A 22,779-nucleotide genomic window follows, 5' to 3' on the forward strand; every position below is an offset into this window, starting at 1 on the left:
CAAAGCTACACAGAGAAACCCTGTCTCGAAAAACCAAAAAAAAAAAAAAAAAAAAGAATACAAATTACTTCCCTCAGCACATTCTTATTCCCATAAAACAGATCAAATGCACAAGCCATTTAAAAAAAAACTGTAAGCACAATAAGTTTATGATTTATTTTATTCATTCATTTATCCAATAACTTATCTATCATCTACCTATCTACCTACTTATCTACAATGGTTGATTATAGTAATTAAAGACATATGCATGACTATATATTTACAATAAATTAATAAGAGAATCTATGGCAAACTATTAGTTTATAGAGTATTTTATATCCCCAGAGATTGATAAATCTTTCCATATGTATATAAATGTGTACATACTGAATATACAAATAAATCCACAATATACAGCTTTTGAAATTCCTTAATATTTTTCTCCATTTATTTATTTTCACAGAGTACTTGACATCATTTTAGGGTAGGTTCAATGGCTGGCCCAAACTTTTTTTTTGTGTGTGTGTGTGTGTGTGTGTGTGTGTGTGTGTGTGTACTTTCTTCTGATCGTGAGAGGCATATGGCTCATTTCTTTGAAGTTTTCAGGATCCCCTGATTGCCGTCATTTGGAACTACAAGTAGAGATGCCTGGGGGCTGCTTCTGAAGGCTTCCCAGTTTGATTGGCCTGGAAGGATCTTAGTCAGGGAAGGGGGAGAGGTGCGGTGTAGCAGAGCTCTTACCAGAAGGATGCAGGAGGCCACAGCCACTTGATGATTGCTCCCCAATTATTCATTCACTAAACAGCTTTGTTGAGGGTTTCTGGGGAGAAACAGCATAACGCCTGCAATAAATCACTTAAGTTTATTATTTATTAATCGAAATTCTCAAGTGCACTAGAAAGTGTCTCTAGGACATCATCTGTGCAAGGCTATCACAAATAAATGTGCTAGGCTAGGCAGTAAAAATGTAGCTTACTTGTCCCAAATAGCCTAGAATAGCTGTGCTGTTAATCAAAGCAGGATAACGTCCTGAAGTCCCACCCCCCTGCAATAAGCATAACTTTTCTTAGACATACATCAGGCAAAGCCACAGAGACATGGTATTCCTGTTGAGTTCATCAGGAAGTTTCAATTGTCATCATGTGCCTTATCATTTAGTGTTATTTTGAGAATTATAGTTGTCTCTCGTGATTTTTACCTTGATTCTTGGGACCCTCTAATCTCAGTCTCTGAATTTCAAAGCACACCTTGGGAAGTTACCATAGTTAGCCCAAGCTGAATGCTGCTAGGAGTATTAAAATCAAAGATGCCCTCTGGTCCTTGTTCCTCCACTGAAAGTAAAGTGTCGATGTTAGCGTTGGGCAGAAGCCTGCCAGCATCTGGCTGTCTGACAGTCAGGAACATTGGGGGATGATGCTCCGTACCAGCAAGACTGCCTAGTTTGTCTATGAAGCCTGGTTTTTTACTAAGTGTGCCATAAATACTTACTGTGTGTAAGACTGAAACTTCTTTCACTATCTTTAGGGAGACCAAATATGATAGATAAATAGGGGGATTGCAGCCTTGAAGATCAATAGCAGCTTAACCCTTCATAGTGCTTGAAAGTCATACACTTGGCAGAGACTTAGTAAATACCTGTGAGTGGCCAGGCACCGTGAACAGGTGCAGAGGTAAAGTGCACTAAGAATGGGAGAAGAACTGAGTGACTGGGACATGGAACAAAAGCAGGCTATTGAATAGAAATGCAGCCTTAATCATATCAAAACTATGAACACATCGCCACAGCTGAGGAAATTGTTCTGAAAGACCAAAGCACAGTTCTAGAAAACAAACAGGATGTGACCAGAGATGGTTTCTCTGAGGAAGTGAGTCATGAGCTGAAAACCAGAGGACGAACAGCATAAACATGTGGGGAGTAAGAGAGGAGGGGGGTTGAGCGAGCATCGTGGCAGCAGGAAGCAGGAGATTCCCCCACCCACCAGCTGACAGTAGGTCTCAGGGCAAGCACTCAGGGCTGTGGGGATGGTGGTAGAAACTGGGTTGGAGTGGCATGCTGGAAGCAACACGTGGGGAGACTATGTCAGCAAATAGCCCCAGCTGATCAAAAGCAAACTCTTACCGTATGAAGAGGTATGGAGGAGCATGTTGTGGAGAACAATAGAGAAGTCACTGAGGCTCACATTGAGTCCAATTCTGTGCCTAGCTCTGGGCTGGGTAATGAGACAGGATATGGGTACACAGAGCTTTGCATGCACCATGAGCTAAAGTGAGGGATAATGAACCTTTAAGCAACATGGAGGGGCTTGTGAACATCATAGGTGATGAAGAAAAGATGGGGGGCGGGGGGTTGTTGGATCTGGTTTTCAGGATCAGCATGCCTTCTGCACAGCTGAACGGTGCCTGGCTAATTTCCCTTTCTAATGAGACTAACACAAAATCCATCCATTTAGACTATTCAGCTTTTCGCAAACGGACCAAGCTGTTGGGGTAGAGGGGAAAGAGGGGCTGACATTGATGGATGGAGTTAAATACCAGAGTCTCCCTCTTCACACAGACTTTTCTAAAGCAGTATTGTGATAGAAAGGCCCTTGGAGCTCCAGGTGGGCAGGGCAGGCTGGACAGAGCCCAGTGTCTCCCTGGGACTAGGAAGCAGAGTGCGAATGGGGATCTCCTATCAGAGTGGCAGGGTCCTCTTCAGGCCTGACATCAGGGTGGCATGTGGAGAGGAGGTCCCCAAACAAGGCTCAGTTCTCATGGGAAGCAGCTCCAAGGGGTCATTCAGTGGGACACATGGTTTCCCTTGGAATAATTTAACTCTTTGTGCAGAATTACCATCAAAGCAGGATCCATTGCCGACTTCTACCCATGGTACCACCCTCCAATTTTTTTTATGGATGGTAAATGGTCATTTATCTTGATTGTGAAGTACAAGCGACGTTGCTCTGGGCCTGTTTTAAACATGGCTAACTCACAATAAGAAGGTCGCCATTTTGGGGTGTAAAAGCTGAATGTATCCTGCTGTAAATATTAAAGATGATGACCAAGCCAAGTGCATCAGGACGATCTGAGCATATGTATTTTTCAAAGGAATGATGGCTGTTTTCCTCAGTTTTCTGACAGTTTCCTGATCAGATGCTTAGGTTCTGTGGCCTCATGATAAGGTTTTAACCATTTGAGTGAATCCAAGTAGCAAAGATGGCCGTGTGTTTAGTGTTACTATGGGGGTGACAATCGCGTCAGCAGGTGCATGTGGAGCTGTGATGCTTAGGTGTGGAGAAAAGGCTCTTAAATGTTGACAATTCTTAGTGACTTGTTTTGTGTATCATGTGCACTGGGTTTATTTTGTTTGTGTTTCATTTTTGTGTTATAAATGGGGCAATGGAGGAAAAAAGTAAAGTTGAGTCATTTTCAAAGTCATCGAGCTTCTAAATAAAGGGGCTGGGATTCAGATCCCAGTAGTCTGGCTCTAAACTCTGTATTCCTGACGACCACAAAGACATGGATTAGGCTAAGAGGGTGGCAGGATTGAAGAGGACTTGTTTACTTTCAAAGGAACCTCTATTTCTTTTTCTTCCTCCTCCTTCTCATCCAACCTGTTCCAACTGCTTGTGGAAGACAGATGCCTGGGGGGAGTATGAGTCGCAAAGCAAAGCAAATTCTTACAAATTTTTTAATATTCAGAATCAAAAATGCACATTTCTGGGGAGTAATGGTACCAAATGAGCACATACTGCCCCCTTTCCTGAGAACACAGCCATGGATGTATGTGCACAAGCACAGATGGGCATGTACAAACATGTGCACACACTTACATGAATCCTTCTATACATGTGTATACATGCAAGCTCACATGCATATAAATACACATATATGTGCAAAGACGTGTACCTATATGTATACAGGCATGTACCAATACATATACAGTTGCTTTTAGTAGAGCACCACACACAGCCTCTGTAGCTCTTTGTATTTTTGCCTAATTCAGGACTGGCTACAATAACCAACAGCTCTCAAGAAGATTCCAACAGTTTGGCCTTAAAAATAGTTTCAGCAAATGCATTTTGAAAAGCCATCTGAGAAATACAGACCAGCTGCACCTTTCTGTTTAAAATTTGAAACACTGGTCTTTGAAATATTTTTACATTCTCTTCCTGTCCACTTGCATATGATACTTCACATATTCACGTTCTGTTATATTTTGTCTGATTGAGACTCCATTCAACGTCCTGATGCCCGTCAAATGATGGACAAGCATCTTTCTTGTAAGCTATTGTCTTCACTTTTTAATCTTGCTGTTCCAGCAACATATGGAGTCATTTTCTACTTCATGTTCAAAAACTCTGACTTCCATCCACAAGGCGATTGCTGGTGTAGAAAGGCCAGCTCACATCACCTGAAAGAGCAGAGGGGAGAAGGATAATCCAGTCAGTTGGCACGCTTTTCCCCCTAATCCCCAAGAGGCAGGTCCTCCATTTTAAGAAGAAATGCCTCCTGAACACATGCGGCCTCTGTAACTCCTTGAATCAGCAAACGTAGCCAGTGCCAAACTGATTGTCGATCTTAGCAAGGAAATTTCGGACGTGCTGGAGTGCACCAGACACACGGTATTGTCTGAATTGGAGCTTGGGCTAGCCTATTAAATTCTATAAGAAGCAAAAGCAACCTCAAGGACGTGATTGCCAAAGGAAGGCAGAGGAGAAAGAAGCCTTGATCTTCTCCTCCCGGTCTTCAGCATTAGTTCTGAAAGCTGATGTTTGGGGAACCCCTAATGGCTAAATGCACGCGAGCAGAAGCAGAGGAAAATGCTGTGATTCCATTTGCTGTGAACGTGTTGAACAGTCTTCTTTTCTCCCATCTCCGCGTCTCAGACTTGGAGTCGTTTTGCCTCTCATCTGCTTCCAGCTTGCTTGAGTTACAACCAATCAGATATGAGGAAAATTAGATTTTAATGGAATATTTGATTTTCATTGCTTAATTGATTTAATTGCGAGTTTCTAGTTCAGACTGGTAGAAATGCAAAGACTTTCAGTCAAATGTAGACAAGCTCTCCTTTTTCAGTGTTCAACAGTGACAAACTTAAGACATCAGCCTTGAGTCTGGAACTTTAGAGGCAGGTTTGACCAACAACTCTCTGAATTACTCTCCGTAGCCCGTGTTTGTTTCTCTTTCATATAAATGCATAAAGGAATATGCATAAGTATACATATTCCATGTCAGAGTCTTGTGTTTGCATTTGCTTATTCTGGTTGTTTGACTTTGATTCCTATGTGTTTTTGTTTGTCGAGGAGGACAATATATGTGTGCTTATATAAGCTACCACTTTGTTTGCCAGAACATTCAATATCACAGACTGTTTCTTTTTTATAGCTGAGAAAGGGAACGACAGACGGGAAGGTCAGTTGTCTAGCAGAAGCTAGACAGTCAAGGTCAAGGTCAGTGGGTTCTGGTTCTATAGTTGTCTGAAATTTTCATAGACCTAAATAGAGGCTAGTGAATGCCAATGGCTAGTACATACTGGCTGCCTAGGGTACTGCAGTGAGAAGATTACTTGGTACAATAAGGCTCAACACAGTTGGAGACACCAGAAGTCTATTTGTCTATCTGTCTATCTATCTATCTATCTATCTATCTATCTATCTATCTATCTATCTATCTATCTATCTACCTACCTGCCTCTAACACACGCACACACACATATACACCACCACCACCACCACCACCACCACCACCACCACCACCACCACCAATCTGCACTGGTCATCATCCCAACTTTAGCAGCCATATTAGCAGCCATATTTAACCTTTCACATTATCTTTCTACAGTAATGAAACAGGCATGCATCTTTGTGCAACATCAGAATACCCTTAACTTATTACAGTATTAGCTAAGGACTCGACCAGAAAATACACTTTTCATTTCTTGTTTTGTTTTGTTTGTTTATTTTGTTATTTTTGTTTTATAAATGAGGAACTTGCTTTATTTTCAGGCTTGCCATGAACTCTTAGACTAAAGCAATACTCCTTTTTCAACCTTCTGAATAGCTAGAACCTTAGGCATTCACCACCACCCCTTCATCCATGTCTATTTATTTTGACATGTTAACTTTGCTGTTGCTTTTACCCTTACCAGTTTGGGGAAAGTTATGATCTCTCTACCCATTATGAGAATTCTGTACACAATTGTATGTATGTGTGGGTACCTGTGTATCTGCATGCATCTGTGTATACATGCAAATGTCTGTGCATGTGTGTTTGTGTGTATCTACAAACCACTGGCAAATGCAATTTATTTATATAATCTGTATTTGAATTATTGTCACGTACTTTAACTATTTCTTTGTTTGTCTCTTTATTTGAAATACAGCGGCCTATTTTGAGCTATAGAGTTTTTTCACCTTTCTCCTCCTCATTGCTCATTTCTGAGGAGACTCCCTCCTGTGCAGGTATTAGGAAAGAAAGCCCAGAAGCATGAGCTCTGGAAACATGACTTGCCATAGAATCCTAGCTCTGCTTGTATTAACAGTGCATCCTCAGAAAGTATATTTCTCTTCGGATACTTGTTTTCCTCATCTGTAAAATGGGAATCTTAGCAAGTTGTGACTCTCAGCATCATGTGAAAGTTCAATGATACAGTAGATTTAAAGTTCTTAAGTAGATATCCAGCATATATTCATTGCTTAATAAATGCAATGACTACTACTGGACTCTGAATATATGGCATAGGCTAGCCTGAGCACCTGGCAGGCTTTCCTTCATTTAGTCCAATTATACTCAACAGAGGGTGAGTCAGTTCACCAGAGAACATTATGCAATATCTAGTGACATTTTTGGTTGTCACGACTTGGGGGTTGCTACTGGCATCTAGTGGATAGAGGGTGAGGCTGCGTGTATGCACACTAAACAACTCACAGGATGGTCACCCACAGGCGTTGAAGAATCCTGACTTAATCTGGCTGTTCTGGGCATTGTGTTCACTTTCCAGAATAATCTGAAGCCTGGAGAAAGCATAGCTTTTTCCCTCTTGCAGATGCAGTGTTCACGGCCACTCTACCAAGAATTTGGGGCAAAGGGGCTAGTTTTCTTTTTAAGTTAACTACATATAAGTTTCTCCAAAACCTCAAGACACAACACCTGGGTGGTTTGTGCAAGCAGAACAGTAAAGGAATGGATTCTGGCAAGTTGGAACAGACTTTGTCCAAAATACAGTGGCAGAGTCCTAGGGGCTCCAGCCTGCCGAGGCTCCAGCCTGCCAACCCTGACCACTTTGCATTGTTGGACAGTGAGGAAGTCCTGGGGACTTGGCTAGCCTTGGCTGGATGGTGGGAGCCTCTCCCACACCTGGAGAAGGCTTTGTCTTTCAGGAATCACATAAGCCTGTTTAAATATTGTAACCATTGGTTTGTTCAGCCCTGAGAAGTGCTCTAAGCTTATAATTTCACAGATATCGTTGCTTAAGAGGGAGCCAAGGAAGGTGTGAGATTAAAGAAAATATTGCATATCAAGTAAACGTAATAAAGTAATAGAAATAAATAACAAGATCGTCAGTAGCAGGTTAGTCTTCACAATGCCAGATAAAGGTGTGATACCAGTCACTCATGAATAGGAAACACTTTACCTCAGGTAACCTTGAGAACAAAGGGACAGAGTGGTGCTCAGCATAACCCAGGGCTGGGCCCAGGACAGACACATAGCTCACATTCACATGCAGAACTGAGTGTAGTTTGAGTGGTTGAGTGGCGGTGATACCAGCACCCACCCCCCACCCCCACCCCCACCCCCCCCACACACACACAGAGTCCTTTCCTTTTTTAGGCCACTCACTTTAGATCTGAGTAGAAAATATTACCAATAATTGGTTGGTTCCACGTCTCAGCCTCTCAGCCTTCACATTAACTATGGTCCATCTCTACATCCCAGCAACTCTTCCCTCTGTTGTATCTCTTGCGATGTGTGCAGAGAATTAGCTGGATGTGTTCAGAGAGCCAAGTGACTCCAAATGCATCCCCTTCATTATGACCTATGGTCAAACCCAGATGTCACAAAACAATTTGTGATCTGCAGCGGTCACTGTGGTCTGGGCAAAGAGGCCACAACCATTAGTAGAGATCAGTTCCCAAACCATTTCTTTGTGAATGTTTATTACATGACTCAATTTCTGTCTTTTTGAGCACAGCTAAATTAATAACAACACAGTTTACAGTCCTCATAACTGTCATTTTAATTGTGACATTCGTTGGATTAAAAGTCCTCTTGCTTTTGGCCTCTCACATGTATTTTCCCCCTATTATACTGACTCTTAGTTAGCTGCAGCACAACTGTTATTTTTCAAGTCACAATAAGTGTGGAGGGTGTGGACTGAAAGAAGGGAAGTTTTTTATGTAGCATGATATATTGAAGAGAAAGAAGCATTGTCTTCTAAAAGTAAGAAATTAGACATAAAAATGTGTTTGCAGAAACCAGTTATGTTTGGTGGGTAGGTGTTTTGTGCTTCAAACTAATATTTGTCATTTAAAATAGCAGATGTTTAGCTGTATATGTGGGCAGTGGACACAAGTGGGCACAGCATAGATGTTCCAAGTGAAGGGCTGAGAGACAAGTGTGACTCTCACAGCCAAGGCAATCCCCACCTCCTCCTCCTCCTCCTCTTCATCCCCCTCTTCTGCTCTGTGTTGGTGCTTTCTTGGCATCCCAGATACACTGTGGAACCTCATTTTTCAAAAGCATGAAACAGCATTTCCCAGTGCGTTAAAGGCAATGTGCTTAGAGTGAGGTCTTCAGGCCAGCAGTAGCCTTGTCCAGGGGCTGGCAAGAAAGTCAGCAGCCCAGGCTGCATGCAGCCCACACCTCTGGGAATCAAAATCTGTATGCTAATAAGGCTCTGATGATTCCAGGTCCCAATAAGGCTGAGATGTGATGGTCCTGAACATTCTGAGTCTGACCTCTCCAGTGCCACTTACTTATTTCTGTATTGTACTATTATTGTACTTTTTATTTTCCCATACATGACTTGAGGCCATACATTGTCCTCTCTTTCAAGGGGTGGGATTTTGTTTGTTTGTTGGCATCTGTTTGGCATGTATGTCCATTTCCTGAACACAGCAGTACTCAGTCAATTCCCAGTACATTTTATTTTCATACTCAGACAGTGACCAAACCAAAAAGGGAAGAGTAGAGATCTGCATGTACCCATTTTGGTGCCTCTGCTTTTCCAGCTTGATGAGCTTCAGTACATTATTTATGTCCCTGTCCACCTCAGTTTCTTTACATGTAAGTTGCAAGACATGATCGCTATCACGTGAGTCTGTTAATAGAATCAAATGAGATCTAACATGGGAAGTCGTCAGCGTAGTGCTCATTATGGTGAGTTCTTGATAAGTGTTGGCTACTATTATATTAATAGTCATTTAAGCTAGTGGATTCTAGGCACAGTATATGCTAAAAGAGTACACCCCAGCCCCACCTACTCCCAATCCATTTATTATTAGGCTCATGTTTCTCAGTTGGGATAGGTTTTGTTTCCTGAGACATGGTATTGTGTAGACAAGGTACATTGTCATTCAGCAGAATGGGGTGGGGTGGGGTGGGAATGGACTGCCCTTGGCATTGAATGGATAGATAACCATCACGTTGTTAAATGTCCCAGGAAGTATGATACACCCCCACGCACAACAACAAAGTATGATCTTGCCCAAAATGTCAATAGCACTAAAAGCTGACAGACTTTCCACTACCCACGGAAGAATTAAAGTAAGCAAAGTAATTATGTTTTTTTTTCCTTCAAGATTTAGACACCAGTATATAGCCATTCCCTCAAATATTAATGTTGAGCCCCTTTGTCAGAATTCATCTGCTGAGAGGCAAATCATGTCTTGTGGAACGAGTCACACAGTGGAAAACCTGATGCAGCCTGATTAACCTATTAAAGGTCATAAAACAATAACAATTACATTGCACATTTCATTCTTTAATATCAAAGAGAGCTAGGCTCTTTGAAATGTAAAACATCATAAGTGAAAGAATAGCGCCTTCAATTCCCCCAGGAGCCCAAGGTCATTGTATAAATAACACACTAGTTCCCTTATTCATTTCACTCCATCTGAGGATAGGCAGGAGGCCACAAAAGATGGGACAGAGAACAATCTGAAGAAGGGTGAACCTCCAATGCCTGGGACTGAGGTCAAACACAGTAGCCTCAGTCCACAGCTCAACATGGATGCTAGAAATTCGAAACAAATGTCCTTGCAGCAGGTAGAGGGATACAGCGTGAACCACCTAGCTTTCTCTTTCTCTTAACAAATCAGAAATGCTGTGGGAACTTCCAAGGACACATTAATTTCCCAGGTACTATTGCAAAATCCAGGGCGAGGAGGCGAGTGTTAGGTTCTGTTCCTACTGTGAACAGATTAGGCAGACACCAATTTACACCTCATTGTTAAGAGAAGCTTTATTCTGCAAGTGAGACCACATTTACATCTTTGGTAATTAAGCTAAAAGATTTTTTTTTAAATGACATTTCCCCCACCACACATCCTGAAGTAAATATTGTATGTTAAGTGGGATCAAATGCTAAAATATATGCATTGGAACCATTACCCAAATCTGAATCCCGGCTTCAGGTTTCAGTGTCATCCTTTGGCTTAGGCTGAAGTCAGAGCTGTGCCTGGTGGTGTTTGGGTTTTTACAAAAGGCCACAATTACTAACTGAAGCAACTGAAGTGCCAAGGAGCAGGCAGAGATGTACTCTTGGACCGGGCTGCCTCTTGTCCGTCCACTCTCTGAAACAGTGAGCCATGATAGTGAGCTAGCGAGTGCTCCCAGTAATTCAGAGGGCATCATCCATCAGCCAGTGTGCCAGGCTGCAGTGGCGTCCAACCGTACATCTCCCACATTCTTTGCTTCCTGGCAATTTTCATTTTTAGGAAAATTGAACATAGAGAGCAGTATATTAAGAGCTCTAAGAAACTAACATCCTTTATTCCACACATAGAAGAATCTAGTTGACCTCAGAGGCATTTTTCCCCTCATAGCAATAGCTGACATGGTTGCTATAAACAGTACAAATATGGTCCTGGATAATAAATAATTGCTGAGTATCAGAAAAAAAAATGAAGTATGGGTCAGAAAGAAGACAGATCATTTCTAAGGAGATCTGTACCAAGATTGGGGCTGTGGGGTAGAGTTAAGTCATCAGGGGTCTCATCTGTTCTGTGCTAAGGGAAATTATTGCATGCACACCTATGCTGAATGCTGTAGGCGGCCCAGCCAGGCTGAACCTTGTATTTGTTCAATGCATTTCTCTTATGACAAGCACACAAAGTAAGGTATTCAAGTAGAAGCTTATCACCGGTGCTTCCTCGGCTTTGTGGTTAGTCAAATCAACCAGGAGTCCACTTTTAAAGAAAATGGTGATGAACTATCTAGTATTCATATATGTTGAGCATAAATGCCAGAAAACTGTGGCTTGTCATAGGGCTGTAAGTGCTGGCTTGGTTTATGTTCTCAGCCCCGATAAGAGCAGGAAAAGGCCAAGCCTCAGATATATTTCTTTTGTATTTGGGGTCATTTCTTGGGGGTGGGGGGCGGCTTGTAAACACATCACCAGCTGTGCCTTCTAAAAGAGATCCATCCAGCTTACCCCTTGGAAGTACCTTTATCTTTGTGTCCCTTGGGTTGCTCCATAGTCTCTCCCACAAGGCTTCTCTGATACCAGGTCCCATAGGGTTCTTCTTATTACCTGCTGATAACTACATCCGAAAGAAATATCTTGACCTTCTGTATCCTTGCCCTCAAGGTTACGTCTGAGTTCTGCCAAGGAGTGTCTCTGTAAGTCACATTAGCTGGCCGCCCTTCTGGAATCTATGCACTCTCTACTCATCATTGAATGAAGACTCCCAATATGTAGCTGTGGGAAAATTAACCTCAAAGACCTTATTTTGTAACTCACCAAATACCTGGCAAGTATATATCTTTCCTATATACTAGCCAAGATTCTAGGTGTGAGTGTCCAGCAGGAAACCATCTTGGAGTTTGCGTTCTGATAAAATCAGCCATACATGGACTAAAATTAGTTAGCTATACAATGATTTAGAAATATCAAGTGTAGGGGGTGGTATACAGAGAAGCTGTGATGTGGGAGTGAGGCATGATGCAGTTTTTAACTGACTGATTGGGGTAGTCTCCCTGTGAAAATGGCATTGAGGGGAATACATTAGTAGCTTGCAAGAGTGATCCATAGTCAGGGAGATATAGTCCTAGGAACTTGTGCAGCTGCATAGAAGAGAGTAAAGGACAGATGAGGAGGCTATAGACCTGGTAACACAGGAGCATGTCTTTGAAACACTCTAAAGACTTGGGGGGATGGGCTGGAGAGATGGCTCAGCGGTTAAGAGCACTGGCTGCTCTTCCAGAGGTCCTCAGTTCAATTCCCAGCAACCACATGGTGGCTCACAACCATCTGTAATGAGATCTGGTGCCCTCTTCTGGCCTGCAGGCAAGCACACAGCCAGAACACTATACATAATAAATAAATAAATAAATAAATAAATAAATAAATAAATAAATAAATAAATATTTTTAAAAAAAGACTTGGGGCACGAGGAATTCTTGGCTGTCTGCAGCAGAGGAATGGGAGTATCTGGTTGTCATTAGAAAAAGGCCCGCTGCTGCTACTTTGCAACTCTGTCACTAGGGGGAGTATATCAGGTGTTACCTGCAGACAGCAAACTGTATCATAACTCATTGGCTTGAAACAGGGCTGGTTCATGATTCGGATTCTCACATGTTGCTGTTCTCCCTAGGCGTGTCTTTTGCTGGTTTTGCCTTTACTTACACAGTTCTGTCCTGCTGGTGGTTGAGGTGAGGGATAAATTCCATGAAGAGGCTGCCCCTCTTGCCATATTGGTTTTCTTCTTCTAGGAGGCAAGGAAAAGTTTTTTTGGTTTTTTTTTTCTTTCACGGCAGTTGCCCCATTTCAACAGTGCAAGCCCTGATGTTCCAGAGTTTGCCATGCCTTTACTTCTCGTTTGCCAAAGACTTTTTCCAGAGCAGTTGCACAGCCAGTGTAGAAGAGAACCACACAAGGGTACGGATAGGAAAGCGGAGGATACATTCGAGTCATAGCAAACCCACCACAGGCAGTCAAATGTTGACAATGGAAGACAGATGGAAGGCTTCAGAATAATGCAGAAAGAAAGAGGGTGGGCTGCCCCAGAACGGTGACAATGAAAGTGTTAAAAGGTGTGCAAATTCTGATTTTTTTTTTTCCTGCAGTCTGACCTTATTTTTAGTCTCTCAAGTCTTGAGGGAGGACAGGGCTATTGAACTTCCAGAGATGGGTGGTCCTCTTACTATGCATGAGATGATGTCATAGTAAAGTAAGTGAGGTCAGGGCTAGGTTTCTCTTATTGCCAGTAATTATTCAATGCTCTTTCTGAACAATTGTAAACTTCGTAATTCACTTAGTGCTGTGACTGTACATGGCACCCTGTCAATATCATCATCAGCTAATATTTATCGAGCCTCTGCAGAGGACATGCTCTTGCACTCACAGCAGCAGAGGTGAGCTGCGTTGTTAATTCTTTCAGCCAGCCCAGGACTACTACTGCCTGGTTTATTACATCACTCTATTAATTGATGGTTGTCATCTTCAGAACATTTGGCATTGGGATATAATTTTTGATTTTTTTTTGAAGCACAAAGAAAGCCTTTATAAGCATTCTAATGCATTTCATTAACCAAATCACAAACGGGGCAATAATAGTCCCGTATATTGGATAGAGAGGTTGAGACAGATAATGTTTAAGAAATTTGGACAGTGTCATATATTCAGACGGTGGCTGGTTGGGGATTGAAATACGATAACTTTTTATTGCACTATACTGCCTCTCAGTGGTACATGCTGTTCCCACTGCTCTCATGCAGTAACGTGTGGCTAGCAAAACACCCCCAAAGGATTGAACCAGTGCCTCTGCATTTGAAGAGGGCATCCATGGCACTAGCCTTTGACATCTGCGCAACTTAATCACTAGGAAAGTGGTTTGTTTATTACTGTGTAAGCCCCATGTAAGAGGAAATTTGTCAGCCATTAAAATCACTACTTTGTGTGTTGTGTGTGTGTGTTAATGTCTCATCAGAAAGATGTCATTTCTTTCAGAGTACAGAGAGATGTAGGAGCAGGCTCATAAAATAAATTATTGAATTAACATCTTTGCACTCATTTTCTTCTGGAAAAAGTGATTTGGTGATTATTGGTTTTGATGGTTCATTCTTTTAAAGAGATTTTTCCATTTTTAAAAAAATATATATTGCAAGAGTTAAATTCAGGGCTAAAGAAACCGAAGGAAGAGGCAGTCTAAATGCAGAATTTATATGCAGATCTCCAAACTAGCACCACGAAATGCCATGTACCCAGAGCTGCACTAGAGTGTACACCCTCCAGAATGTCTGTCTGTTGTAATTCCATCGCATTACAGATTTTAGTGCATATCTCGCCTGCACAGCTTCCAGAGCTGTTCAGATATTCAACATCAGAAATTGCACTGTTTTATCCAGGATTTTACAAATAGCAACCAGATTATTGTAAAACAGAACTATCTGATAAGTCAGGTTGTGAATTGCTTTTGTGATTGTCATGGGTGAGAGTATTGAAGAAGCTGGCAAACAGTGCCGCGCACTAGTTACAGTCAAAAGCAAACCCATAGCAGTGAATGCGTTTTTCTGATGAATACGTTCAAGGCTGTGATCATTGTGCAACTTCTGGTTGGATGCTTTCAAATGTTCCATATTGAAAAACATCAGTAACAAGAACCAAACAGTCCACCAAAGCCTGTGTTCAACTCAATGGAGAGGAACATAAATTCTTACTTAGCGTTTCATTGAGGCCAGCTCTGTTCGGTCCACCATGGGAAGCAGAGACTTGAGCTTTTCTCCTGATTGGTTTTTCCATTTTTGCTTTATGATTGGGAGGCCACTACTTTGGTTTTCACTGAGGAGCTTGTTCAAATCACCATGCAAGACAGAAATGAAAAATAGGAAAGACAGACTTCTGATCCACAGACAAAAGGCAAGTTGCCAGAACATGGTAAATTATGTTCACAATTTTATAAACAAAATAATTGCTTTTAATTGGCTAAGTAAGCTATGACATAATTACAATATTCACTAAGCTAATTTAAAACTATAATACAAACCTTTAATTACATTATGTACTTATTCCTATTTTGCAAACAGATATAAAAATGGACATGAATCATCTTATCTTTATAAATAAAGACACATTAAGGACATTTTTGAAACTTCAAAGGTTATGTTCTTTTTTTTTTGTTTCGTTTTGGAGAATGTTTGTTATTTTATTTTGAAAAGCAGTTATTTATAGAAAGTTCCACTAGTGTAAGTCTCTAGTGACCACAGACAGAAGCACTATGTGGGTGAAAAATCTCCCTGAGAAAGATCTTTTTGTCAGAGGAGAAAGGCTGGTCAGGGTGAGACATGTTCTGCCATGTTCTCTTCCTGTCATGGTCACCCTAAGGAAAAGCAAACCTCCCTTAAGAGATATATAATTGGGTCAGAAATGACCCACAGAAGAGACTGGTTGTAATAAAAAAATCCTTTCTCTGAAGACTAGTTGTGGATGGGTCAGTGTGAGCTGGCTTCCAACTAATGTATACGTGATGAGGTAGAGTCACTCTCTTCCAGAGGTCAGTTTACTAATGCTTCCTCCATGCGAGTCTTAATCTGACGGGATGAGGTAATTATGACATTTTCTTAAATAATGGTTGACTCAAAACATTTGCTCAAATATACACACTGGAACCAATGAGATTGCTCAGCCAGGAAAGGAACTGTTTCTGAACCTGAAGATTTGAGTTTGGTTCTTGGATCCCACAGGGTGGAAGAAAAGAGCCTATTCCTGCAAGTTGTAAGTTGTCCTCTGACCTAAACACACACAGACACACACACACACACAGACACACACACACACACACACACACACACACACACACACACACACACAGAGAGAGAGAGAGAGAGAGAGAGAGAGAGAGAGAGAGAGAGAGAGAAAACATTGTAATATATTGAAATAAATATTAATAAATGGACTAGACTACCCTCAGAGTGAGACAGCTAGAAGAAGTGCTCTGTAGTCTTGCTCCTATTCCAACTGATTTCTAGCAAAATCTTAAAGTCCAGGGACTGTATGATTAGTTTCTTCCCTGAATTTCTGAAGGATGGAATTGCATACCATCTTTCAGAATGTTCAGTGTAAAAACCAAATAAACATGTTTTTCTATAAGCACATCCTAAGTACCCAGTAGTACTCAAAGGTATAGCAATATATAATATACAGAAAATAAACACAATGCTTGCAGCCTTCAGGAAACTTGAAATCAATGTGTGGGAAATAAGATATGAATCCAGTAAAAGTGACCTAGAATTATTAGAAGAAAAATAGCTCACCAACACTGTGGCATGCTCAATGGCAAGGTAAGATTAATTGTAAAATCATATGTAATAAAATGTTCCAGGCAATGGGTGCTTTGAAATTTGAGAAAAGAGCATTTACCATGAGCTAATGTAATCTAAAAAGGATTCTTTGAGGCTGAGAGAATTTTATATTGAACAAAAAGTAACATGTATCTCAGAAAACAAATTCTGTGTGAAAGGAGAGTGTGTAGAATGGCAAAATTGGGAAGGAAGAGCATTTCCCTTTCACTTGTTCATTCATCAAACCTATGGGTACCTAGCACTCACTGTCTGCCTCATATGGACACAGAAGCAAGTAATAGTGAAAGAATCCCTACTTCCTGAAGCATATGCAAATATTACAAGACAGAATGGGACAGTAAATGCTCTGTCCCAGTGATTATCATATGTGGGGAGCACAGAGTATTTCTTTTCTTGTGTATACACAAATACATTAGAAACTAGGTTTGTGTATGTATCTGTGTGTCTGTGTGTGTGTGTGTGTGTGTGCGCGCAAGTGTGCACGCACATGCTTGTGCCTGTCTCTTAAAGCATTTATTCAACTTGTTTAAAATTCAACAATGTTGCTCAGTACTGTGTACGTGGGAAAACATATTGGTCAACTGAATTTTTTCCATCGATCCGGGTTGTTTTAATATTATGTAGACTTATCTAGCGGGAAGATAAATGAGAAGGTAATTATTGCTTATTTTAACAAGAAGAATTAAAGGTTACCAAATGCTGTGAGTGTTTGAGCGGTTACTCTTGACTTTCTGTGTAACCTTAAAAGGATGATTTTCAGCTATTAACCTTCCCCTTCCCGTGCATGGAATTGGTGGCCTGAGGGGTACATTTTCAGCAGAGTATAAATACCTCATATGAGGAGCCAGGTCCACGAACATGACTTCCCCGCAGTTTCTCTGAAGAGGATCCACTCATTTCTGTTGGCTCATTCATATGTAATGTTTGTCCTTTATATTATTTTGTATAATCATGATGGTGTTCATGAATGATGGTTCATGATGAAGCCATTTCCTCACAAAACAGTGTCCTGGAATTTCAATGTGGTTGAAAACTTTAATCCCCATGAGCACAGATGATCAAACAGTCCACAAACATTTACCGAGTAAGCAAGCTGCTTCGTTTAAAGATTTATGGAAGGCACTAAAGAGGCAGAGATGTCTCAAACATGAGTGGTGCTCTCCTTTCATTTAAAATATAATTGGAAACATGGGTCCACAACCTGAAAAGTCAAATCATAATAAGCTAATTAGGGTATTAGGGTAAGGTCTGTGTAAATGGCACGGGTCTGTAAAAATCTAGAGAGGAAAGAGACAAGGGTTTGGCTTTGCCATGTGCTGTTCGTGTGACATCTGGTAAATCCATTTGCTAGCCCTCAGACCCATTTCCGTAAAATGGTTCTAATAACAGTCGTTGAGTGGGTCATGGTAGGGTTAAAAACTAGAGGTAATAAGAGCACTTGTATGATTGCTAACTGCTCTTTATTGTGTAGGTTCTAGATCTGAACTGTGAGCTCGTTTTCCTGTATTTAGTAGATAACAAAGTCCTCACCATATTTTATAGACAGCAGAGTAAGGTTTAGAGAAGAAAATATTTAACCAATGTTCCACAATTAAGAAGCAAATTCCAGGGTCAGGATTTGGACCTAGGGCAAAGTCCAAAGCCAAGCTCCTAATTATGATGTACGCCACCTTTCATAGGGCCCTCGGATAGCTACTGTGATTAAAGCAATTTTGCTGCTGTAAACCAGGAAGGTCAAGGGCATCTTTTTGGAGGACTTGTAACTTGTTCTGGTCTTAGATCAAGAGATTGTAGTTAAATATACTTCATACTTTGATGAAGAAGATGGGAGTGGAGGGAATATTAAGGAGAGTTGGGACTGTGTGTGAAGCTGTGGAGGACTTGCGGATGTGCTGGGCTGGGGAACAGCAAGATCTTCTGTGGAAGCGATAGAAGAACATTTACAGGGCTAGTCAGTGTCAAACCACAGAGGTGACTCAGTGTGCAGCAAAGAAATCTGCACTTTATTCTCTGGGGAATTGTGAACCTTTGATGATTTTTTAAGCTGATACGTGAGATAATGAAATAAAACAGACTTTCAATTGGCCAATCAATAACTATTGGGAACAGATGTCATTCAAAGTGGCATTTTAAGAAGGTTATTCTGGCTTGTGAGGAATGAATTGGAGAAGAAAGAAAACCTCTTCAAATGGTTGTTTTCAATAAGCTGTGTCATGACAGGGGGAGAGGTGTCTCAACTAACAGGGCGCTAATAGGAAAGCATTGGTTTGCCACAGATTAGCTGTTTTATATGTTAGAGCTGATTCAAGGTCACACCTGGAATAATGTCACTCTCCTTCACTGGGATCTGAAGTGCCTTCTTGAAAAAGGAGATGGTGTTACAATCTGATACAGGAGTCGGCAGGGCCCTGGCAATGTCCTCAGGATGGATACTGCATATCTGTACCCTACATGTGTCTCAGCCCTGACAGAGAAGGGCTGCCCGAAAGAATTGCCGGAACAGAGGGAACAGAGCAGAAATCGGAATGAGTCTGGGGTCTGGAAATGAAGCCACAAGATCTTTTAAAACTGTGGGAGTGGTGTTTGGTGGTGTAGGGAATGGACTGATTACAGACAAAGGAAAGAAATGAACCCAGACTGTCTCCGAGATCTTTACATTTTCACTGATGGGAACGTGTGGGGAGAAAGCTTGCTCTGAGGGTGGATTCGCTGGTCTGGTTGTAGAACTTGTTGGGTTTTAAGCACATTATTCAAGTGGAGAGACCCAGAGGGCAGTGTCAATAACTAGATCGTGTGAGGAAGGTCAGAGTGGAAAGAAGTCTTCCTGTGTCATCCATTTTGAGACGATTAAATATTATGTTTCCCATTTAAAAATTTTTAAAGGAGTCAGGGGATTTCCTAACAATGTGGAAGTTGTCATGTCAGGGCATGTGTTGTGTGCTAAGAGCACACTCCACACAACACACACACATTGTTTACTCCTAGTGACAGGCCATGAGGCGCAGAGACTCATATCCATTTTAAGACAAGGAAACAGCCACAGAGAAGAAAGTGATTTGTTCAAGGTCACACAGCAAAGAGGTAGCTGAGGCTGGGATTTGATCCCAAGCAGGCAGCCTAGATCCCCAAACTGGGAACGTAAATACCGAACCTATACAACAGTCTAAGCAGGTAAGTGTAAAGCTATCCTGCAAAGAAGTCAGCCAATGAAAGTCACATTGTGGTTAGAAATATTAACAGGACTTAAGCTACCTGAGGGAGTCCTCCTCGTTCAAGAGATCTAGTAAAAAATACATATCTAGCAAGCTATAAATGACATGTACCTACCTCCTCACTGCATAAGGGATCACAATGAGCAACACCACTGTTAACCATTTATAGCTTAAAAAATCATTTTGTCTTGCCTCGACTTGATTCCTTACCTTTCATTGACTGTGTTTTGCTCACCCTGTTCAATAAGCCCCAGTCTCCCCCGTCCCTGCTTCTGTGATGCTGAAACAGATGCATCCTTGTAGCTGAATCTTAAATTCTATTGTCAGAAAATTCTTCCGTCCACTTCTTCCCTTGAATAAAGTTCATTTTAACTATAGACCCTGTATCAATAATGTCACTTTGTGGCTGCTGCTTCCAATATGCTCTGCAAAATATCTGTGGCGAGTCTGGAATACATCCCTTTCAGCAAGCGGGGCCTTGGGGCTTCCCTCCCAGTACATCTGAGCACTCTGCGCTTTGGCCAGCTGCTTCTGTTCAGCCCCTATGTGTCCTCCATCCCCTGTACTGCCTTAATGATCAGGAGAGTTTCATCTGAGAACAGCCAAGATGGGGGGTGCCTCTTTATTTGGGTCCAAGCAAAACACATATCCTCCTATTGGCAAGGCATGAAAAGAATTACGCTCTGGCTTTAACAAGATTAAGCAAACCCACTTTGGATACAACATTGTGGCTAGGACAGGCAGGAGGGTTTTATTCTTCTTGGACCAATTCTCGTTCTATATCTGGCTCACACAGGAATTCCAAACTACAAGGTGCTGAGGGTTCATGGACAGATCCTTAGACTATAACGTGGTAGGAATACAAAGACGGAGTATTCGGGGGGTATCTTATTATTGTTGTTTAGTTTTTCTGAATTAGTACGTGTTTTAAGTTGGGTGTGTGAAATTTACATTACTGATATCAAAGACACATGATTTGAGGAGATGGTCCATCAAAAGGTTGGACGGGCGTCTCCTCTTAGTGCTAGCTCACTGCTGCATTCGCTCAGGTTACCATGGAAAAACAGGCAGTCATTTCACCAATAACAAACTTCTACCAAATACTTGACCTTGGAATCAGCAATTTACATCCTTATAAAAGAGGTCACTAAGGGAATTTAACTGTGTAATCCTGGCCCCCATGTGGCAGGGGGACTGTGGAAATGGAACAAAGCTTGTGAGGTAGCAATGGAGGCGATGTGAATGGGCAAATAATTTCTTTGCCACTTTTTTTTTTAAATGTAACCTCCTTTAAAATAGTCTAGGAAGGCAGGAAGATGCAGTGTAAGTCGTGGGTACAGCGACTCAAAAAAACTCTGCCCCAGGACTCCAGAAAACCATCCGTCATCACATTTGGAGGGAAACTAGGGAGAATTTAGGTGTTCCTATTCCTAATGGCCTCTTTCCCAACACCTTTCCTTCAAACATCATGTCTTCCCTTTATTGTGCCTTTATTGCTAAAACTAAGGGAGAAAAATCACCTTTTAAACTTGAGCCAAGAAACACTGTTTTTTTTGCAAGTGCTAATATTTTGGGGTGGGCTTTTTTTTTTAAGACAATTATCAAGACGAAGCATTTGTTTCTTCTTTTGTTTACCCGTGGCAGTTTGTCAGCAGTTATGGTAAGTAGACTTCCATCTGCCAGTAAAACTACATTGCAAATTGCCGTAGAAATTAGCAGCTTTCATTTTTGCCTACATAAATAAATATGCGAAATAAATTGCACACAAATGCACCCTTAAAAAAAAAATCACAGGTACACCGTACAGTTAAATGCCAATCAGACAAAACCAGAGACACACTGCGATTATCTCAGTTTTCAAACCTGGAAGATACACGGATGTGTTTCTAAATGAGAGAGGCCGCGGATCATGCTCGCTGAGATAAAAACAGAAGCTGCCAGACACCGCACTGTGGCTTTATTCTGAGAGTCCCCTGCCTGAAACCCCGCTCTATCTTTTCTCCGTGTGTGTGCGTGTTCTCTCTCTCTCTCTCTCTCTCTCTCTCTCTCTCTCTCTCTCTCTCTCTCTCTCTCTCTCTCTCTCTCTCTCTCTCTCTCTCTCTCTCTCTCCTGTCTCTCCCTCTCCTCTCCCTCTCTCCCTCCCTCTTCCTCCATCTCTCCCTCTCCTCGCTGTCTTCCCTTGCTCATTGTTCTCTCTCCCCCTGCCTTTGATGCACAGAACGTTGTCACATTCCATCGACTCCTCTCTTCCCTGCTCTTACACTCAAGCCTAGCGGTGCTTTCGCCAGGCAGCAAGCAGCAGCGTCTCCTGCGAGTTTTAGTCATGTGTGCAGCTCAGCTTGATCGAGCGTTCCTTTTCTGCCTTTTCACTCTTACAAAAGATTAAAAGGTGGCGTCACATTGCTCCCCTGTTCCTTCCTGCAGGGGGGACTTAAAAGGGACAACAAAAACTAATCACTCTCAATAAGTATTTTTTTTTCTTGCTGGAAAAATAAAATAAAATAATACTGATAAAGAAAGGAAAGGAAAGGGAAAAAAAGAAAAATAAATAGAAAGAAAAGAAAGGCAGAGACGGGAAAGGCGAGGGGGTGGACTTAGCTGTGTAATTTGAGCCCGTGGTGAGGATTGGAGCGAGCTAGCGATGCTGCACACTGCTAACAAGGGAAGGAAGCCTTCAGCTGAGGCAGGTAAGAGCGCCGGCCGATCGGAGGGTTTGACCGAGTGGCTTAGTTAAATTTCTGTTTTCACCCGTTTTGTAATTGAGAAAGGCATCTGCAGCAGAAGCCGATTTTTCAGTCGGCTTCCTTTTGTTTAACATAGAAAGTACCTGTATTAATTTTGATGAATTAGAGCATGCAGCAAATTCAATTGAAAATAGATTTGTATAGTAAATGCATTTATACGGAATGATTTTTTTCCTCCCTTTTATTTAAGGGGAGAGATGAGAAAGATGATTCTGATCAGAATAGCACTTTGCATTACGTTAAATTCTAAACAGCTAAGGGAGGAGGGGGGCATAATTCAATTGATACTGCTTTTGAACTCCAGGACTTAAGCCCTGGGAGACAGATGGCATTTGAAA

General features: G+C 41.6%; 1 protein-coding gene across 16 annotated transcripts in view; it reads left to right on the forward strand.

Annotated features, from left to right (window-relative positions):
* Tenm2 (teneurin transmembrane protein 2) overlaps window positions 1-22,779 on the forward strand; it is a 1,246,916-nt gene that overhangs the window by 550,653 nt on the left and 673,484 nt on the right. For 2 of the 16 annotated variants that reach the window (XM_052758564.1, XM_052758568.1), the window contains exon 1: window positions 22,027-22,384. The exons of the other annotated variants lie outside the window; for them this stretch is intronic. In XM_052758564.1, the coding sequence (XP_052614524.1) occupies window positions 22,339-22,384 (46 nt within the window). In that variant the 5' untranslated portion in view covers window positions 22,027-22,338. Of the gene's footprint in view, window positions 1-22,026; window positions 22,385-22,779 lie in introns of those variants that run through there. 16 annotated transcript variants of the gene reach the window in all.

This window comes from Peromyscus californicus, unplaced genomic scaffold (assembly GCF_007827085.1).
Source record: "Peromyscus californicus insignis strain IS unplaced genomic scaffold, ASM782708v3 Scaffold_3__1_contigs__length_106647218, whole genome shotgun sequence".
In the NCBI taxonomy this organism is placed as follows: Eukaryota; Metazoa; Chordata; class Mammalia; order Rodentia; family Cricetidae; genus Peromyscus; species Peromyscus californicus.